We start from the raw sequence: 13,799 nt of genomic DNA, 5'->3' as shown, positions 1-13,799 counted from the left end.
CAGAACAATTCTACAATAAAAAAGTAAAATATAAATACAGGATATTGTAACTTTTTAATCAAAACACTGCATCGTAGGTGGAGACTGAAATCCTGCCATTGTTTGCTGTTGTTCAACAGCTGATTCAGGTATTCTCCTGAAGCTGCTGTGCTGTGTTTGTTACCCTGCACACATTATATTTTCATTATATTAATGGTATGTAATAATTTTTACTGTTCAGTACATGAACAAGTGCAAGACAAATACTGATTACTAGTAGCACATAAATTCAGAGTCAGAAATGATGGTGATCCTATTATATATTCAGAAATCCAAAACACTTCCAACCCCAAGCATTTTGGATAATGCGTACTCAACCTGTATTAATTGTTAATCTGAAACTGACCGGTTTTTTGCAAACCAAATCATATTAGGGATAAGGGGAAAATTGTGGTAAATTTGATGCCACAGATTGGTTTGTAAATTCAATGAACGGCAGAACTTGCAGGATCTTAGGAGAAGTACATCATCAAAACAAGATCTTTAGCTCACTGATTCCACACCAACAAACAATGACTCGTCTGCACCCTTCCTATACGTTTTTATTTTCTTGTTCTGCCATGCATTGAAATCATATTCTCAGCAAATCCACTCATACTCTATCAGTCCCCTGCAGACAAAGAACAATTAACCCACCAAGCTTTGCATCTTGGGACTGTGGGAGGAAACCGGAGCACATAAAGGAAACCAATGCAATCTCTGAGAGAACAAAGAAGCTTCACACAGATCAGGAGGTCAGGACTGAACCCCCAGTCATTGGCTATACTAACTGCACATTGTACCACCTTAACAAGTTTGAGGGCAATATTCATCACACAGTGGACAGTAAAATTAGGCAAATTTTTCAATGACATTTAAGATTTTTGGCTGACTCAAAAGTTTCCTCTAACCTTCCCAATTACAAATTCCTAGATAAAAACTTTAAATAAACAATACAGCAAGATACAAAACATTTTTGCATACAAGATACTACATGCCAAATAAAAAATAAGGAACACATAAGCTCTATCAACAGCAACTATGGATTAAGTCGCAAAAAAAAATAATGCTTAGAGACATTCTAGCAAGCTTTCAAGTACATAAAATGCTAAAAAAAATCCTTTACCATAACCAAAAAATCAAAATAATTTACAAGATAAAATGTACATCTACTGAGGAGTTTATGAAGTAAAACTATATGTCACATTTGTAGATAATAGTCTCCATGTGAAACAACAATCAAAATTTATGTCAACGAGGATGCACCCCTGGTGGGAATTCACAAAACCAAATATTTACTTTACAGCTTTATACAGAACCAGACACCTTCACATCCTGCCTTTGCAACTTCAACAGGAAATCACTAGCTACAGTCTATTTGAAACTCTTTGTACGGCGGATTCTGGTTAATTGGGACACATCTGGACCAGAACATTTTGGCCCAATTAAGTGCTGCCCTAAATCGCTGAAGTTTCATGAAAATAGTTTTAAAAGTATTTAAAAAAAAGACAACTTACCATTTAACTGAGTAACAATTAGTGTATTTAAATGAAATACAGAACAAATTTGAACACTACTAATATCTCTATAGTACTATAAAATGTGTATATTAGTTCCTAAAAATTATTGACAGAGAAATTAATCTGCTGTGTTCTTCTGATTGACCATAAATGAACAAAATCAGCACAGACAACGGACTGGCTTCATTCAATGCTTTAGATGATTGCATGCTCTAAATCTTCATGTTTGTTGTAACATTCAAGGTGATTGTCAATATCTTTGAATCCTTCGCATTGAAGTCGTGAAGCCATTTCATTTTCACTCCTAACTGTTTCAAGCATCTCCAAGCCTGACTGCTTGAAATTACAGTGAGCAAAACAGTTCTAAATTGACTTACTACTTACTTCTCACCAGCTATCAGTGACAAAAATCACTGCTTTCTGAATGCAAACACACGCAAATGGTACCACTTAAAAACTGGCTATTTTCTTGATTTAGATATTGTTTTTTTACAAGTTATCCCAAATAAACACCTGCCCTGATTAACTGTTGGCCCAATTAATCCACTGCATTTATTTTACAATACAGAAACTGTTACAACCTAAAGTAAAATAAATCCTCAAGTCAATTATAGAATATGTTAAAAGATAAACCACAATAGCAAGATTGATAACCCAGGTGGAAACAGATGAAAGTCAGATGCCAGGAAATCGTTCTTCATACAAACAACGATAAATACAAATGTGACAATTTTAAGAATGGGCAGTGGAGGCAACATCTTTTATTTGCAAACACAGCTATAAGATTTTTATTTTCCCTGGATGCACCAAAGAGCCTTCCTTGCTGACATCCCTCATGGGATCACAATTTTTTGCTGTTTACTGCCATGGTTTTCTTAGTTCACTGCCCCTCTAAAAGGAGAGACAAAAAACAACTGTGATTTCAAACTCTCAACCACAGCTTTATGCCCTCCATTTCTCTTAACATCTCTACAACTGTCATTTCAACCTATCTCCTCCTTTTATACTCTAATCCCCAATAAAACACTTTTTTTCCTCATGTGCTGGTCATTAAACACTGTACAGTCACATCTTCATAGCTTTAAAGTCCCAGGATGCAAATTTAAATCATGCCTCACGACACACTGGTTTTTAATATGTATCTCTACATATTATGTACCTCTTCTTAACAGTGTTTGTCTACACCAAAAAAGAACTGGACACACTACCTACTATAATTCAAAAATGATTACAACAAGTTGCAAAGGTGAGCCCAATGCATTGTCTTGAGTATAAAGTGTAGTTAGAATTTCAAGCTTCTGAAACAGCTCCAAAAATCACTGAGTAAGCAGGGCCAGCCAACATTAAAGGAATATGAAGTGACCCCTAAATGCCTTATTTTTCAATTTTATCACAGCTCATCAGTTTCTAACCTGTCTTAGTTTCAAACTCTTCCACACGCAACTCTAAAAAATGTTATATATTACCAATTTGATTGAACTATAACCTGTCGTGCTTTTTTTAAAATTTCCAATGGGATACTCCCTGTCAACTTTCTTTGAATCCAACCAATGGAGACCTGGGAATCGGAAATACAGCACACTCCTTCAGAGGCTTCTGCCAGTTATCTTTGCCCACTGGCACACATTAAAATAACAGTTAAAAATTAAGTTTCGCTTCCATTACAACACATCAAAAGTTGGCTTATAAAACGCCTTGTTCGTCCCGAAAGGCCCAATGCCAATAAAACACTGTTTTACTGATGGCATTTGTAGAATTTCAAGTACCAAAAGTTTCGCCGTGTAGTGCATCGAATTACCTTTAAAATTTCCCGTGACGTTCGGCTGGGGAAGGGGAGGGTCTGCAAGCGAGTGTGACACAGTTGTTTTGATCGTCTTGCCCTCCAATGCGTACGTGCGGCAACCCACTCCAGTGCCCGGTTTCGGGGAGCACACAGCCTTTCCCCGCCGGTGCCATTAGCGCACCTGCACAGAATCGCAGCCGGTCGCGAAGCCAGCAGGCACGGCGGCGACATAAACAATAACACATCCCTCCCTCCCTCCCCGCCGCCGGCGCGCACCCTCGGCCACTCACCGAAATCCAGGAACTGTTTTATCGACAGAGGCGAAGGGGAGAAGCGCGAGTAATACTCGATCTGCTTGGGGATGGGGTTTCTCAGCAGAAGCCCGTACAGCCGCATCTCGGCCGCGGTGGTGATTCCGTCAGCGGCGCCTTTCGCTTTCTCCCCCGTACTTCCTGACTCAAGCGCCCCTCCTCCGGCCCTCCTCGGCCCCGTCCATACGTGAACGTGAGCCGCTTCTTGGCGTCACACGTGAGATGGTCGGTTCGCGTTCCAGCGCTACTTGAACTGGCGTTTAAATTAGACGATAGGCATTACTACCTTGGAAATAGGCCCTTCAGCCTATTGTATCCACAATCGGAACTATATTAATCCTGCTCCCTAGATGTCGCCTGTCTTTTTTAATATAAATGTTCAATGCCCCAGAGTACCCTGTCTTCACTACCCTTTTAGGTAGTGCATTTGGTTTGAGCAATTACGTTGTACTTGACAAATTCCCCGGCCACCTCTGCTTAACTAAACTCTGTGTGACCTGGGCTTCATGTTGGAACTGATGACATTAAAGTTATTCCTGGTCCATTGCAAATTACAGCTGCCCATGCAGAGGTACACAGTTCATCTTTATCTTTCAAAATGAACATGGCAGTAATCTTCATCAAGCCCAGGTTTCAGCCGTTGGCGTAATGTCGAAGTAATGGTGATGCCTTGGCTGTTGACAATGTACACTCAGAGGCAACTGTTGTAACATATGATTATTTGAGTTACTGTTGCCTTCCCATCAGCTAGATAACCAGTCTGGCTATTCTCCCCGACCTCTCTCATTAACAAGCCATTTATTTGCCCACAGAACTGCCGCTCACTGGATTTTTTTTTGTTTTTCGTACCATTCTTTGTATGTTCAAGAGACTGTGTGCATGAAAATCCATGATCAAGTTTCTGAGATACTCGAATCACCTTGTCTGGCACCAACAATCATAGAACATAGAACAATACAGCACACTACAGGCCCTTCAGCCCACAATGTTGTGCTGACCCTTAAACCCTGCCTCCCATATAACCCCCCACCTTAAATTCCTCCATATACCCACCTAGTAGTCTCTTAAATTTCACTAGTGTATCTGACTCCACCACAGACTCAGGCAGATCCCTCTGCTCCTCCACACTTCCAAGTATCCTGCCATTTACTTTGTACTCTGCCTCGGAGTTTGTCCTTCCAAAGTGTACCACCTCACACTTCTCCGGGTTGAACTCCATCTGCCTTTTCTCAGCCCACTCCTGCATCCTATCAATGGCTCTCTGCAATCTTTGACAATCCTCTACACTATCCACAACACCACCAACCTTTGTGTCGTCTGCAAACTTGCCAACCCCCCCTTCTACCCCCACATCCAGGCCGTTAATAAAAATCATGAAAAGTTGAGGTCCTAGAACCAATTCTTGAGGGACACCACTAGTCACAACCCTCGAATTCAAAATTACTCCCTCCCTCTGCTTTCATCCCATGGTCAAAGTAACAGATCAAATTTCTTTGCCAGTTCTGTGTCAGAACATGTGAAGGCAAAGAGCAACCGGTTGAGGCTGCCTAGTTTGATGGGTGAACAAGCACTGTGGATGAGAGCTGGCTTTAAACAGGCTGCAGGTGATGACTTGGAAACGAATAGCAGGTGACTCCTGCTAGCTGGGTGGAGACTAAGAGGCGCCTGCTTGTGCAGGCCTGACAGGACCCTGCGCGCCCCCCATGGCCAGTACCCAACAGCCAGATAGGACCATCTGATGGGTCTGGTGGAACTCCTCGATGAGCATTAGATATAAGATGAAACTGAAACCAAGACCTCTCCTCTGGGCCGAACCCTTCCCTGTCAACCAGGTACTGTACATCCCGTCCACAATGACGTGAGTCTATCAACTGGCAAACTGTGTCCACTTCCACCATCCTTGGTTCCTGAGGTGCAGACTCGGATGGATTGAGTGGTCCAAGGACAACGGGCTTGAGTCAGGACACAAGGAAGTTAGGTGTGATCCTGAGGGACATTAAGTGATTGGATTGATGTGATGGGTAATCTTGAAGGGACCAATGAACCAGATAAGAACTTGCAGATCTCTGTGCACATGGGCAGATCTTGGGTGGACAGCCGTAAAGAGTCCCCCTGGCTGGAGTGATCTAGCTGGTCACAGCCAACTGATGGCATAGCAACAGTAGGCACACTTGGCAGCTAGGATGACCTTCCGTGCCCTCTACCAGGCATTCTGACAGGGGTGAATCAGGGCCCTGGCAAACAGGTCCACCTCCACCATTGGCATCTCTGTAGGGAATAATGGGGATTGGTAGCCACTTCAAAGGGTGACATGCCAGTGGCAGAGGAGATATGTAGCTTGTGGGACAGTTCAACCCAAAGCAGACATTTCTTCCATGTAGGAGGGTTAGAGGTGATGAAACATCACAGAAACTTCTGCACTTGTTGATTAACTCTTTCTGACTGAGCACTGGTCTGTGGATGATAGCCAGAGGACAAACTCACTGAGGTACGGAAGAGAAAGCAAAAGTCTCACTGGAAGTGGGAGACAAATTGTGAGCCCTGGTCCAATGGAAACCGCGGAGGCAAACTACATGTTGGAGAACCAGTTTCACCATCTCAGAAGCTGACTGAAGTTTGGGGAGGGCAATTAAGTAGGACACCTTGGAGAACTGGTCCACCATGGTCATGATCATCGTGGCCCCATCGGAAGGTAGCAAACACATGATGAAATCCATGGCAGTGTGGGACCATGGAATTGAGGGACTAGTAGGAGCCCAGAAGGCCACTGGTTGGAGGAATTTGACTGAGTACTTTGAGGGCAAGCAGCGATGAACTGGTATACTACTATAGTCATGGTGAGCCACCAGAACCAGCATTATAGAAAATCCAGACTCTGTCATGCACCTGGAGTGCACTTATGTGCAGTTGTCAGGTGTGTTGGCCAGAGTAGGCTCATGCTGTAGGGCCTTGCAGATCTGGTTCCCAAGATCTCAGATGATCAGGCCAAGGATGGCATGAGGGTTGATCTATGTTTCTGTTGGGTCAAACTGTCATGACAGTTGTCCACCTTAATGTTCTTGGAGCTGGGTTGATAGGAGATGGTGAAGTTGAATTGCTTGAAGAACAGGGCCCAGTGAGCCTGATGTGGGTTGAGCCGGCGGGTCTGGTGAATGGATATGTGGTTCTGGTGGTCAGTCCAGATCAGGAAGGGCACAGTGCTTTCCAATCAACCAACTCTACCACAAAATGTTAAGAAGAGTTCAGATAGCTGTGAATGGGAGAGGTGGTGAAGCATCTCTTGAGCTCCTTGAGTGTGTGGTCTGCAGCAGCAGACCAGGTTATCCGTAAGGTAGGTGATTTGGTTAGGGAGATGGAAGGAGCAGTGATTTGGCTGCAGTTCCTGATGAAGTGGCAGTAGAAGTTGGAGAAGCCCAAGAAGCACTGTAGCTATTTGAAGAAGCATGGTTGGGGCCACTCAATGATGGTGCACACTTTCTCTAGGCCTGTGGTTATTTCTTGGAGTGAAAGGATGTAACCCAGGAAATAAATAACTGGGGCGTGGAACTGGCATTTCTCTAACTTGCAGTACAGTTGGTTTTCAAGGAGATGCTGAAGGACTGAATGGCTGTGACAGGTGTAGTCTTAGGCATTCTTGGACAAGATGAGGATGCCGTCGAAGTAGATGAAAACATACCCGTGTAGCATGTTTCAGAGGATCCCGTTAACAAAGGCTTGGAAAACAGTTGGACTGTTGGAAAGTCCAAGGGGCATCAGTATTTGTAAGGGCCAATGGGTGTTATGAATGCTGTTTTTCACTCATCCCTTGGTGGATGCAGATCAGGTTATGTGTGGTCCGTAGATCCCATTTGGTGAAGATCTGGGCCCCATGGAGTGTTTAGGATGCTCTAACCATCAAGGGGGGAAAAGGTTGTGGTTTTTAATGCTGATTTTGTTGGGTTTCTGGTAGTGGATGCATAACAAAGATCCCCATCTTTCTTTTCGACAAAGACGGGGACTTTTGGAGACTAGGATGATTGAATGAAGCCATGCTGTAGTACTATGGTGACGTTGTCGTTCATGACTTGGGTCTCAGAAGAAGAGAGAATAGACGACTTCAAGGAGGAGTGGTGCCCGAGAGGAGGTCGATTGCACAGTCATGTAGTCTGTGAGGCAGCAGGGTGCTGGATTCCCTTTTACTGAAGGTGATGACCAAGTCATGGTATTCCTGTGAGAGTTTGGAGAGGCCAAGGGGTTCCTCTCCAAATTTGCGGGGTGATGTCAATTGAAGTTGCAGGCAGAAGTATCCCCAACTCAGCAGTGAACCAAACGACTAGGTGAAATGAGGGTCATGAGTGGAGAGCTAGGGGTAACCCAAGATCAGAAGGGTGTTGGGGGAGTCGATAAGGAGGAATTGGATGGATTTACGGAGCTCTCTGATACTCATGTGCACAGGCCATGTGTGTCATCCCAAACACCAAGGGAAATCCATCAACAGCCATGATGCAGAAGGGTGAGAGACAAGATCAATAGGGGGCCCAAGCTGAACACACAGAATTCAGTCTAGAAGGCTGCCTGTTGTGCGTCCTGTGCATGTAGAGCCATAGGGTGTGGAGGAGGACAGGGAGATTGAGTTGGGCTTTGGTGCTGGAACAAGGAGCTAGGGAGAGCTTACAGATAGAGGGCCCCTCATCTTTACCTGAATGCAGTAGGCAGTTGATGTGTTGGTGATCTGCAGTAAGCAGATCAGTTATTTCTTAACCGACGCTAACACTCTTGGAGGGTTAAGGGCCTCTCCCTGAATTGCATGGGTTCCTGATGCATTTTGGATAAAGGTCCTGCAGCCTGAAATGGTTCTTGGAAGGGAACTGGGGTTCTGGCTGATGATCTGGAAGGTGTTCCATAAGATCCTTGTCAATTAGGAGTCCCAGACTGATGTGGCTTTTGAGGTCAGTGGGCATCTCCTGGGTAGACAGCTCATCTTTCAAGTGTTCTGAGGGGACATGATGGTAATGGGCCAGCAGCATCTCCACATTCTAGTTCCACTCTGCCGTGAGGATCCTGAATTCCACGATGTTATCCAGCACTGAGCTTGAGCCCTGACAAAGGTGAAGTATCTGATCCGCTGCCCTTCTTCCACTTCCCTAATGGTCAAAAACCAGAAAAAAAACACCTCATGTGTGTTCACATGACGAAGTTCTGTGTGTGCGGACATGGTAATATGCAGAATTCCTCATATTTATTTCAAATGGTGGTTTTATTGTCCCACTTAGTGGTGGCGCAAGTCAGACCTCACCCACTCAAGAGAGAGGAAGGCAATCTTGGCTTAGTCTGTAGGGACAGGATATTGCGTAATTGGGTTGGGAACCTGTTGAAGCAGGGAGGAAGTGGACTATCACAGGGTTGCTCTATCAAGATCGAGAGTGGCAAACAGATGGCCAATGGCTTCCTACTGCTTCTGGAGAATGTGCTTAATGGACGACTTCCTTTGGGCGAGCATACTCTTCTGGGTCAATCAATAGTTAGAATTAGAATTAATTTTATTTCTTATATCCATCTCACAACATGAGAGAATTAAAATCTTGACATTGCATCTCTGTCGTAATGTACATGGGTAAGGAAGGGAAATGTGGGAGGATATTGCCTAACACTAAGATTGTACACATAGTTGTTTGGTATACGTGTTTATAGTCAGCTACAATGTACAGTTATGTAATCAGATCAACGTGTATTGATCAGTCTGATGGCCTGGTGAAAGACATTGTCCCGGAGTATGTTGGTCCTGGCCTTAATGCTGTGGTACCTTTTGCCAGAGGGGAGCAGCTGAAACAATTTGTGGTTGGAGAGGCTGGAGTCCCTGGTGATCCTCTGGGCCCTTTTTATGCACCTGCTGCTGTAAATGTGCTCAATAGAGGAAAGTTCATATCCACAGATTAGCTGGGCTGTCCACACCACTCCCTGCAGTACCCTGTGATTGAGGGTAGTACAGTTCCCATACAGGCGGTGACATAGCCAGTCAGGATGCTCTCAATGGTGCCCCTGTAGAAAGTTCCTGAGGATTTGGGGACACATACCAAATTTCAGTTCACCCATTCTGTCATTAAATTTAGAGGAGGTTTGACCAAATGCAGAGCAGTGGAGATGATTCAATGATGAATGATAATTTTAATAATAGACTGCAAAAATAACAAGCCATGAGGGGTCACAAAACAAGAGAGAAGAGATACTAACACCACCGGCAACAAGATCACTGAAGGCTAAGAGCAACTGGTTGAGGCTGTCTGATTTGTTGGGTAAACAAGGACGGTGGATGTGAGCTGATTTTGCATTAGGGGATGTGGGAGTTTATGATGGTTCCTCCATGTTTCTAAGATCAAAGTGAGCATTGATGAGCACATCTGGAAGTGAAACACTGCTGTGTCCTATATCACTTGATTTAACTATATATCAGGTAATAGTTTCTAAGTTCTGTCGCAATTGTTGAGCATCCTTCGTTGATTCAAATTTGGTCCAGAATTGCCACTTTGTGTGTGAGATGGCTTTCCAGAGATTGTACCTGGACCTCTTGTAGCTTTTTTGGTCACCAGATTTGAATGCCTCTCATCTGGCTTAGCAGTTTTTGAATCTCCTGGTTCATCCAGGACTTCTGATTGGGGAAGACTGAATGATTTTGTGGGGACTCACTCATCTACGGCTGTTTTAATAAATTCTGTTACAACCACGGTGTATTTATTCAGATCCCGAGATGAGTCCTTGAACACGACCCAGTCCACTGTTTCAAAGTAATCCTGTAGACAAACCTCTGCCTCCTGTTATCACCAACATTATCTTGCCTTTCTCTACGGTGGGAGAGCTTAGGACCAGAGAGCACAGCTTAGAATAGAGGGATGTCCATTTAGAACAGAGATAAGTAGGAAGTTCTTTAGCCAGAGGGTGGTGAGTCTGTGGAATTCATTGCTATGATGGCAGTGGGAGCCAAGTGATTGAGTATATTTAAAGCGGAGGCTGATAGGTTCTTGATTAGTGGAGGGTGTCAAAGATTACAGAGAGAAAGCAGGAGAATGGTTTTGACAGAGATAATAAATCAGCCACGATGGAATGGTGGAGCAACTCAATAGGCCAAATGCCCTAATTCTGCTCCTATGTCTTACAGTGTTATGCTCTGAATTGCAGAGTTCTGAACAGAGCCCAGTCTATTGCAAAAAGCAGCCTGTCCTCTATTGATTCTGTCTATATTTCATGCAACACCAGGAAGGATTCTACATAATCAAAGACCCCTCCCATGCTGGTCATCCGATTTTCTCCCTCCTTTCATCAGGTAGACAAAAGTTTTAAAACACCTACCACCAGGCTCAAGAACATCTTCTATCCTTCTGTTTCAAGATTTGAACCGACCTCTTGTACAATAAAGATGAACTCCTAATTTTCTAGTCTATCTTGTCATAGCCTTTGCACCGCAGAATCAAAATTAAGTGGAATATCACTTGGCATGTGTCATGAAATTTATTGTTCTGTGGCATATAAAGTTGTGTTAAATAAGTAGTGCAAAAGAGAGGGAAAATATTGAGTTAGTGTTCATGGGTTCATTGTCTAGAAATCTGAAGGCAAAGGGGAAGAAACTGTCTTGAAACGTAGAGTGTGTGGCTTGTGGCTTATGTAGTTCCTCCTTAATGGTAGCAATGACAACAGGACATGTCCTGGGTGATGGTGCTTAATGATGAAAGGAACCTTTTTGAGGCATCGCTTTTTGAAAGCTTCCTTAATGCTGAGGAGGCCAGTGCCCATGATGGAGCTAGCTGAATATACAACCTTCTGCACCTTTGTCAGATCCTGTACAGTGGCCTCTCCATATTAGATAGTGATGCGACCAGTTAGAATGCTCTCCACAGTACACCTATAGAAATTTACAAGTGTCTTTTGGTGGCATGCCAATTATCCTGCAACTCCTAATAAAATATAGCTCTTGTGCCTTCTTTGTAATTACATCAATATGTTGCGTCCAAGGTACATCTTCAGAGATGACATCCAGGAAATTGAAACTGTTCACCTTTTCCACTGCTGATCCCTCAAAGAGGACCTGTGTGTGTTCTTTCAACTTCCCCTTCCTGAAGTCCATAATCAATTCCTTAGTCTTTCTTACATTGAGTGCAAGGTTGTTGCTGCGAAGCCACTCGACCAGTTGATCTATCTCACTCATGTGCCTACTTATCACCACCTGAAATTCTGCCAGCAATAGTTGTGTCATTTGCGGATTTATAGATGGTGTTTGAACTCTGCCTCGCCACATAAACATGGGTGTTGAGAGAGTAGAGCAGCCAATTAAGCAGGCATCCTTGAGATGTGACAGTGTTGATTGACAGCGAGGAGGAACTGTCATTTCCGATAGGCTGTGGTCTCAACAGTGAGGAAGTCAAGGGTTAATTTCCAGAGGGAGGTTCAGAGGCCTAGGTAGTGTAGCCTGTTGATTAGAACTGAGGGAATGAGCGTTTTCAATGCTGAGCCTGACGTTAAGTATTGCTTTTATCTAAGTGGTCCAAGGCAGAGTGGAGAGCCAGTGAGAATGCAATCTCATTAGACAAATTACATCGGATCCAGGTCCTTGCTTAGGCAGCAGTTGATTCTAGTGATGACAAAACCCACAAAGTACTTAATCAGAGTAGATGTGAGTGCCTCTGGACAATAGTCGTTGAGGCAGCTCACCCAGTTCTTGGGCTTGGGTATGATTGTCACCCTTTTGAAGCAGTGAGAACCTCCAGCAGCAGCACAGGGAGATCGAAGATGTCCTTCAACACACCCTCCAGTTGGTTGCACAAGTTTTCAGAGCCCTATCAGGCACATCATCAGAGCCCAATACTTTGCGAGAGTTCACCCTTTTGAAAGATGTTCTGAAGTTGACCCCGAGACAGAGATCACAGGGTCACCAGCTGCTGCACCGAATCTCACTTTCAAAGCATACATAAAAGGCATTGGGTTAATCTGGGAGTGAAGCATCTGAGCCATGCATGATGTTAGGTTTCACTACATGGGAAGTAATGGCCTGCAACCCCCAATCTTATTTGTCTACCTGCGCTGCACTTTATCTGTAACAGTAACAATGTATTCTGCATTGTATTTTTTGTAGCACCACAATGTACATATGTTTGGGATGATTAGTCTGGATTACATGCACAACATAACTTTTCACTATTTTAGTACACAAAAATAATAAACAAATCACCAATGTATGGAGAATATTATAATTTCCAGAGTCTGTCTTTCCCTACATGAAAATGACATTGAATGGATGTCATTTTGATTATAATGTATGGTGTTAAAATTAAATAACTTTACCTCTGACCTACTGAGAAGTTTGATATAATTTAGCAATTAAACATTAATCACATCACCAGCCATGGTAAATCATGATACTACAGTTAATTACATCTATTCTAAAGCTTTTGCCACATCAGTTCATGGAGGGTTAATACATTCCACATTTAACATTTGTGACTTAATTTTCAAGCACATCTGTAATTGTCTTTTAGATGTCAACCAATCTGTACTTTATTAATGAAAAACTTAATTTTAATCAGACAGCATCCTTTTGTGTTAAATAAAACAACCTGCAATTTGAGCAATGAGGGAAAAGGAAATCCATTATGCATTTAACACATTTGGTTCAGTTTCTTACAAATATAATTAGAGTGTGACACAGTAATTACATAGAGTTGGTCACCGATTCATCCAACTGAATGCTTTTTAGATTAAAGCTAGAACTACAGAGTAAATGCTGACATAAATAAAGAGATTATTTGGTTTTCTATATATATATATATAAAAAAACAATTCATGCCTTCTTTGTAATTGCATCAATATCTTGAGGCCCAGGATAGATCTTCAGAGAGGTTTACACCGAGGAACTTAAAGCAATAATCCACGACACTACCAATCTTCATATTATCTGCAAACACATTTTAAAAATATATATATATATATATATATACACACACACACACAGCATAGATCCAAGTATGGATCCCAGTGGACCACCACTAATCAAACATCCAGCCAGAATAAGTATTCTATGGGCAAGCCAATTTTGAATCCATATATCCAATTCGTCATGGATCCCATGCAGCTAATCTTCCAGACAAACCTCCTCCCATGAGGGACCTTGTGAACTACCTTACAAAAATCTGTGTAGACAAC

The 13,799-nt window shown here is 43.0% G+C and overlaps 1 protein-coding gene across 4 annotated transcripts in view; it reads right to left on the bottom strand.

Moving 5' to 3' along the window:
- LOC140727826 (pyruvate dehydrogenase (acetyl-transferring) kinase isozyme 3, mitochondrial) overlaps nt 1–4,002 on the bottom strand; it is a 76,122-nt gene extending 72,120 nt beyond the window's left edge. Inside the window, exon 1 of one of the 4 annotated variants that reach the window (XM_073045619.1) lies at nt 3,612–4,002. In XM_073045619.1, the coding sequence (XP_072901720.1) occupies nt 3,612–3,717 (106 nt within the window). In that variant the 5' untranslated portion in view covers nt 3,718–4,002. Of the gene's footprint in view, nt 1–3,336; nt 3,494–3,611 lie in introns of those variants that run through there. The other 3 variants (XM_073045620.1, XM_073045618.1, XM_073045621.1) reach the window with 3 other exon arrangements.
- Between the last annotated feature and the right edge of the window lie 9,797 nt (nt 4,003–13,799).

This window comes from Hemitrygon akajei, chromosome 5 (assembly GCF_048418815.1).
Source record: "Hemitrygon akajei chromosome 5, sHemAka1.3, whole genome shotgun sequence".
NCBI classification, from domain to species: Eukaryota; Metazoa; Chordata; class Chondrichthyes; order Myliobatiformes; family Dasyatidae; genus Hemitrygon; species Hemitrygon akajei.
Note: the sequence above shows the minus strand (reverse complement) of the source record. Positions and strands in the feature narration are given on the sequence as shown.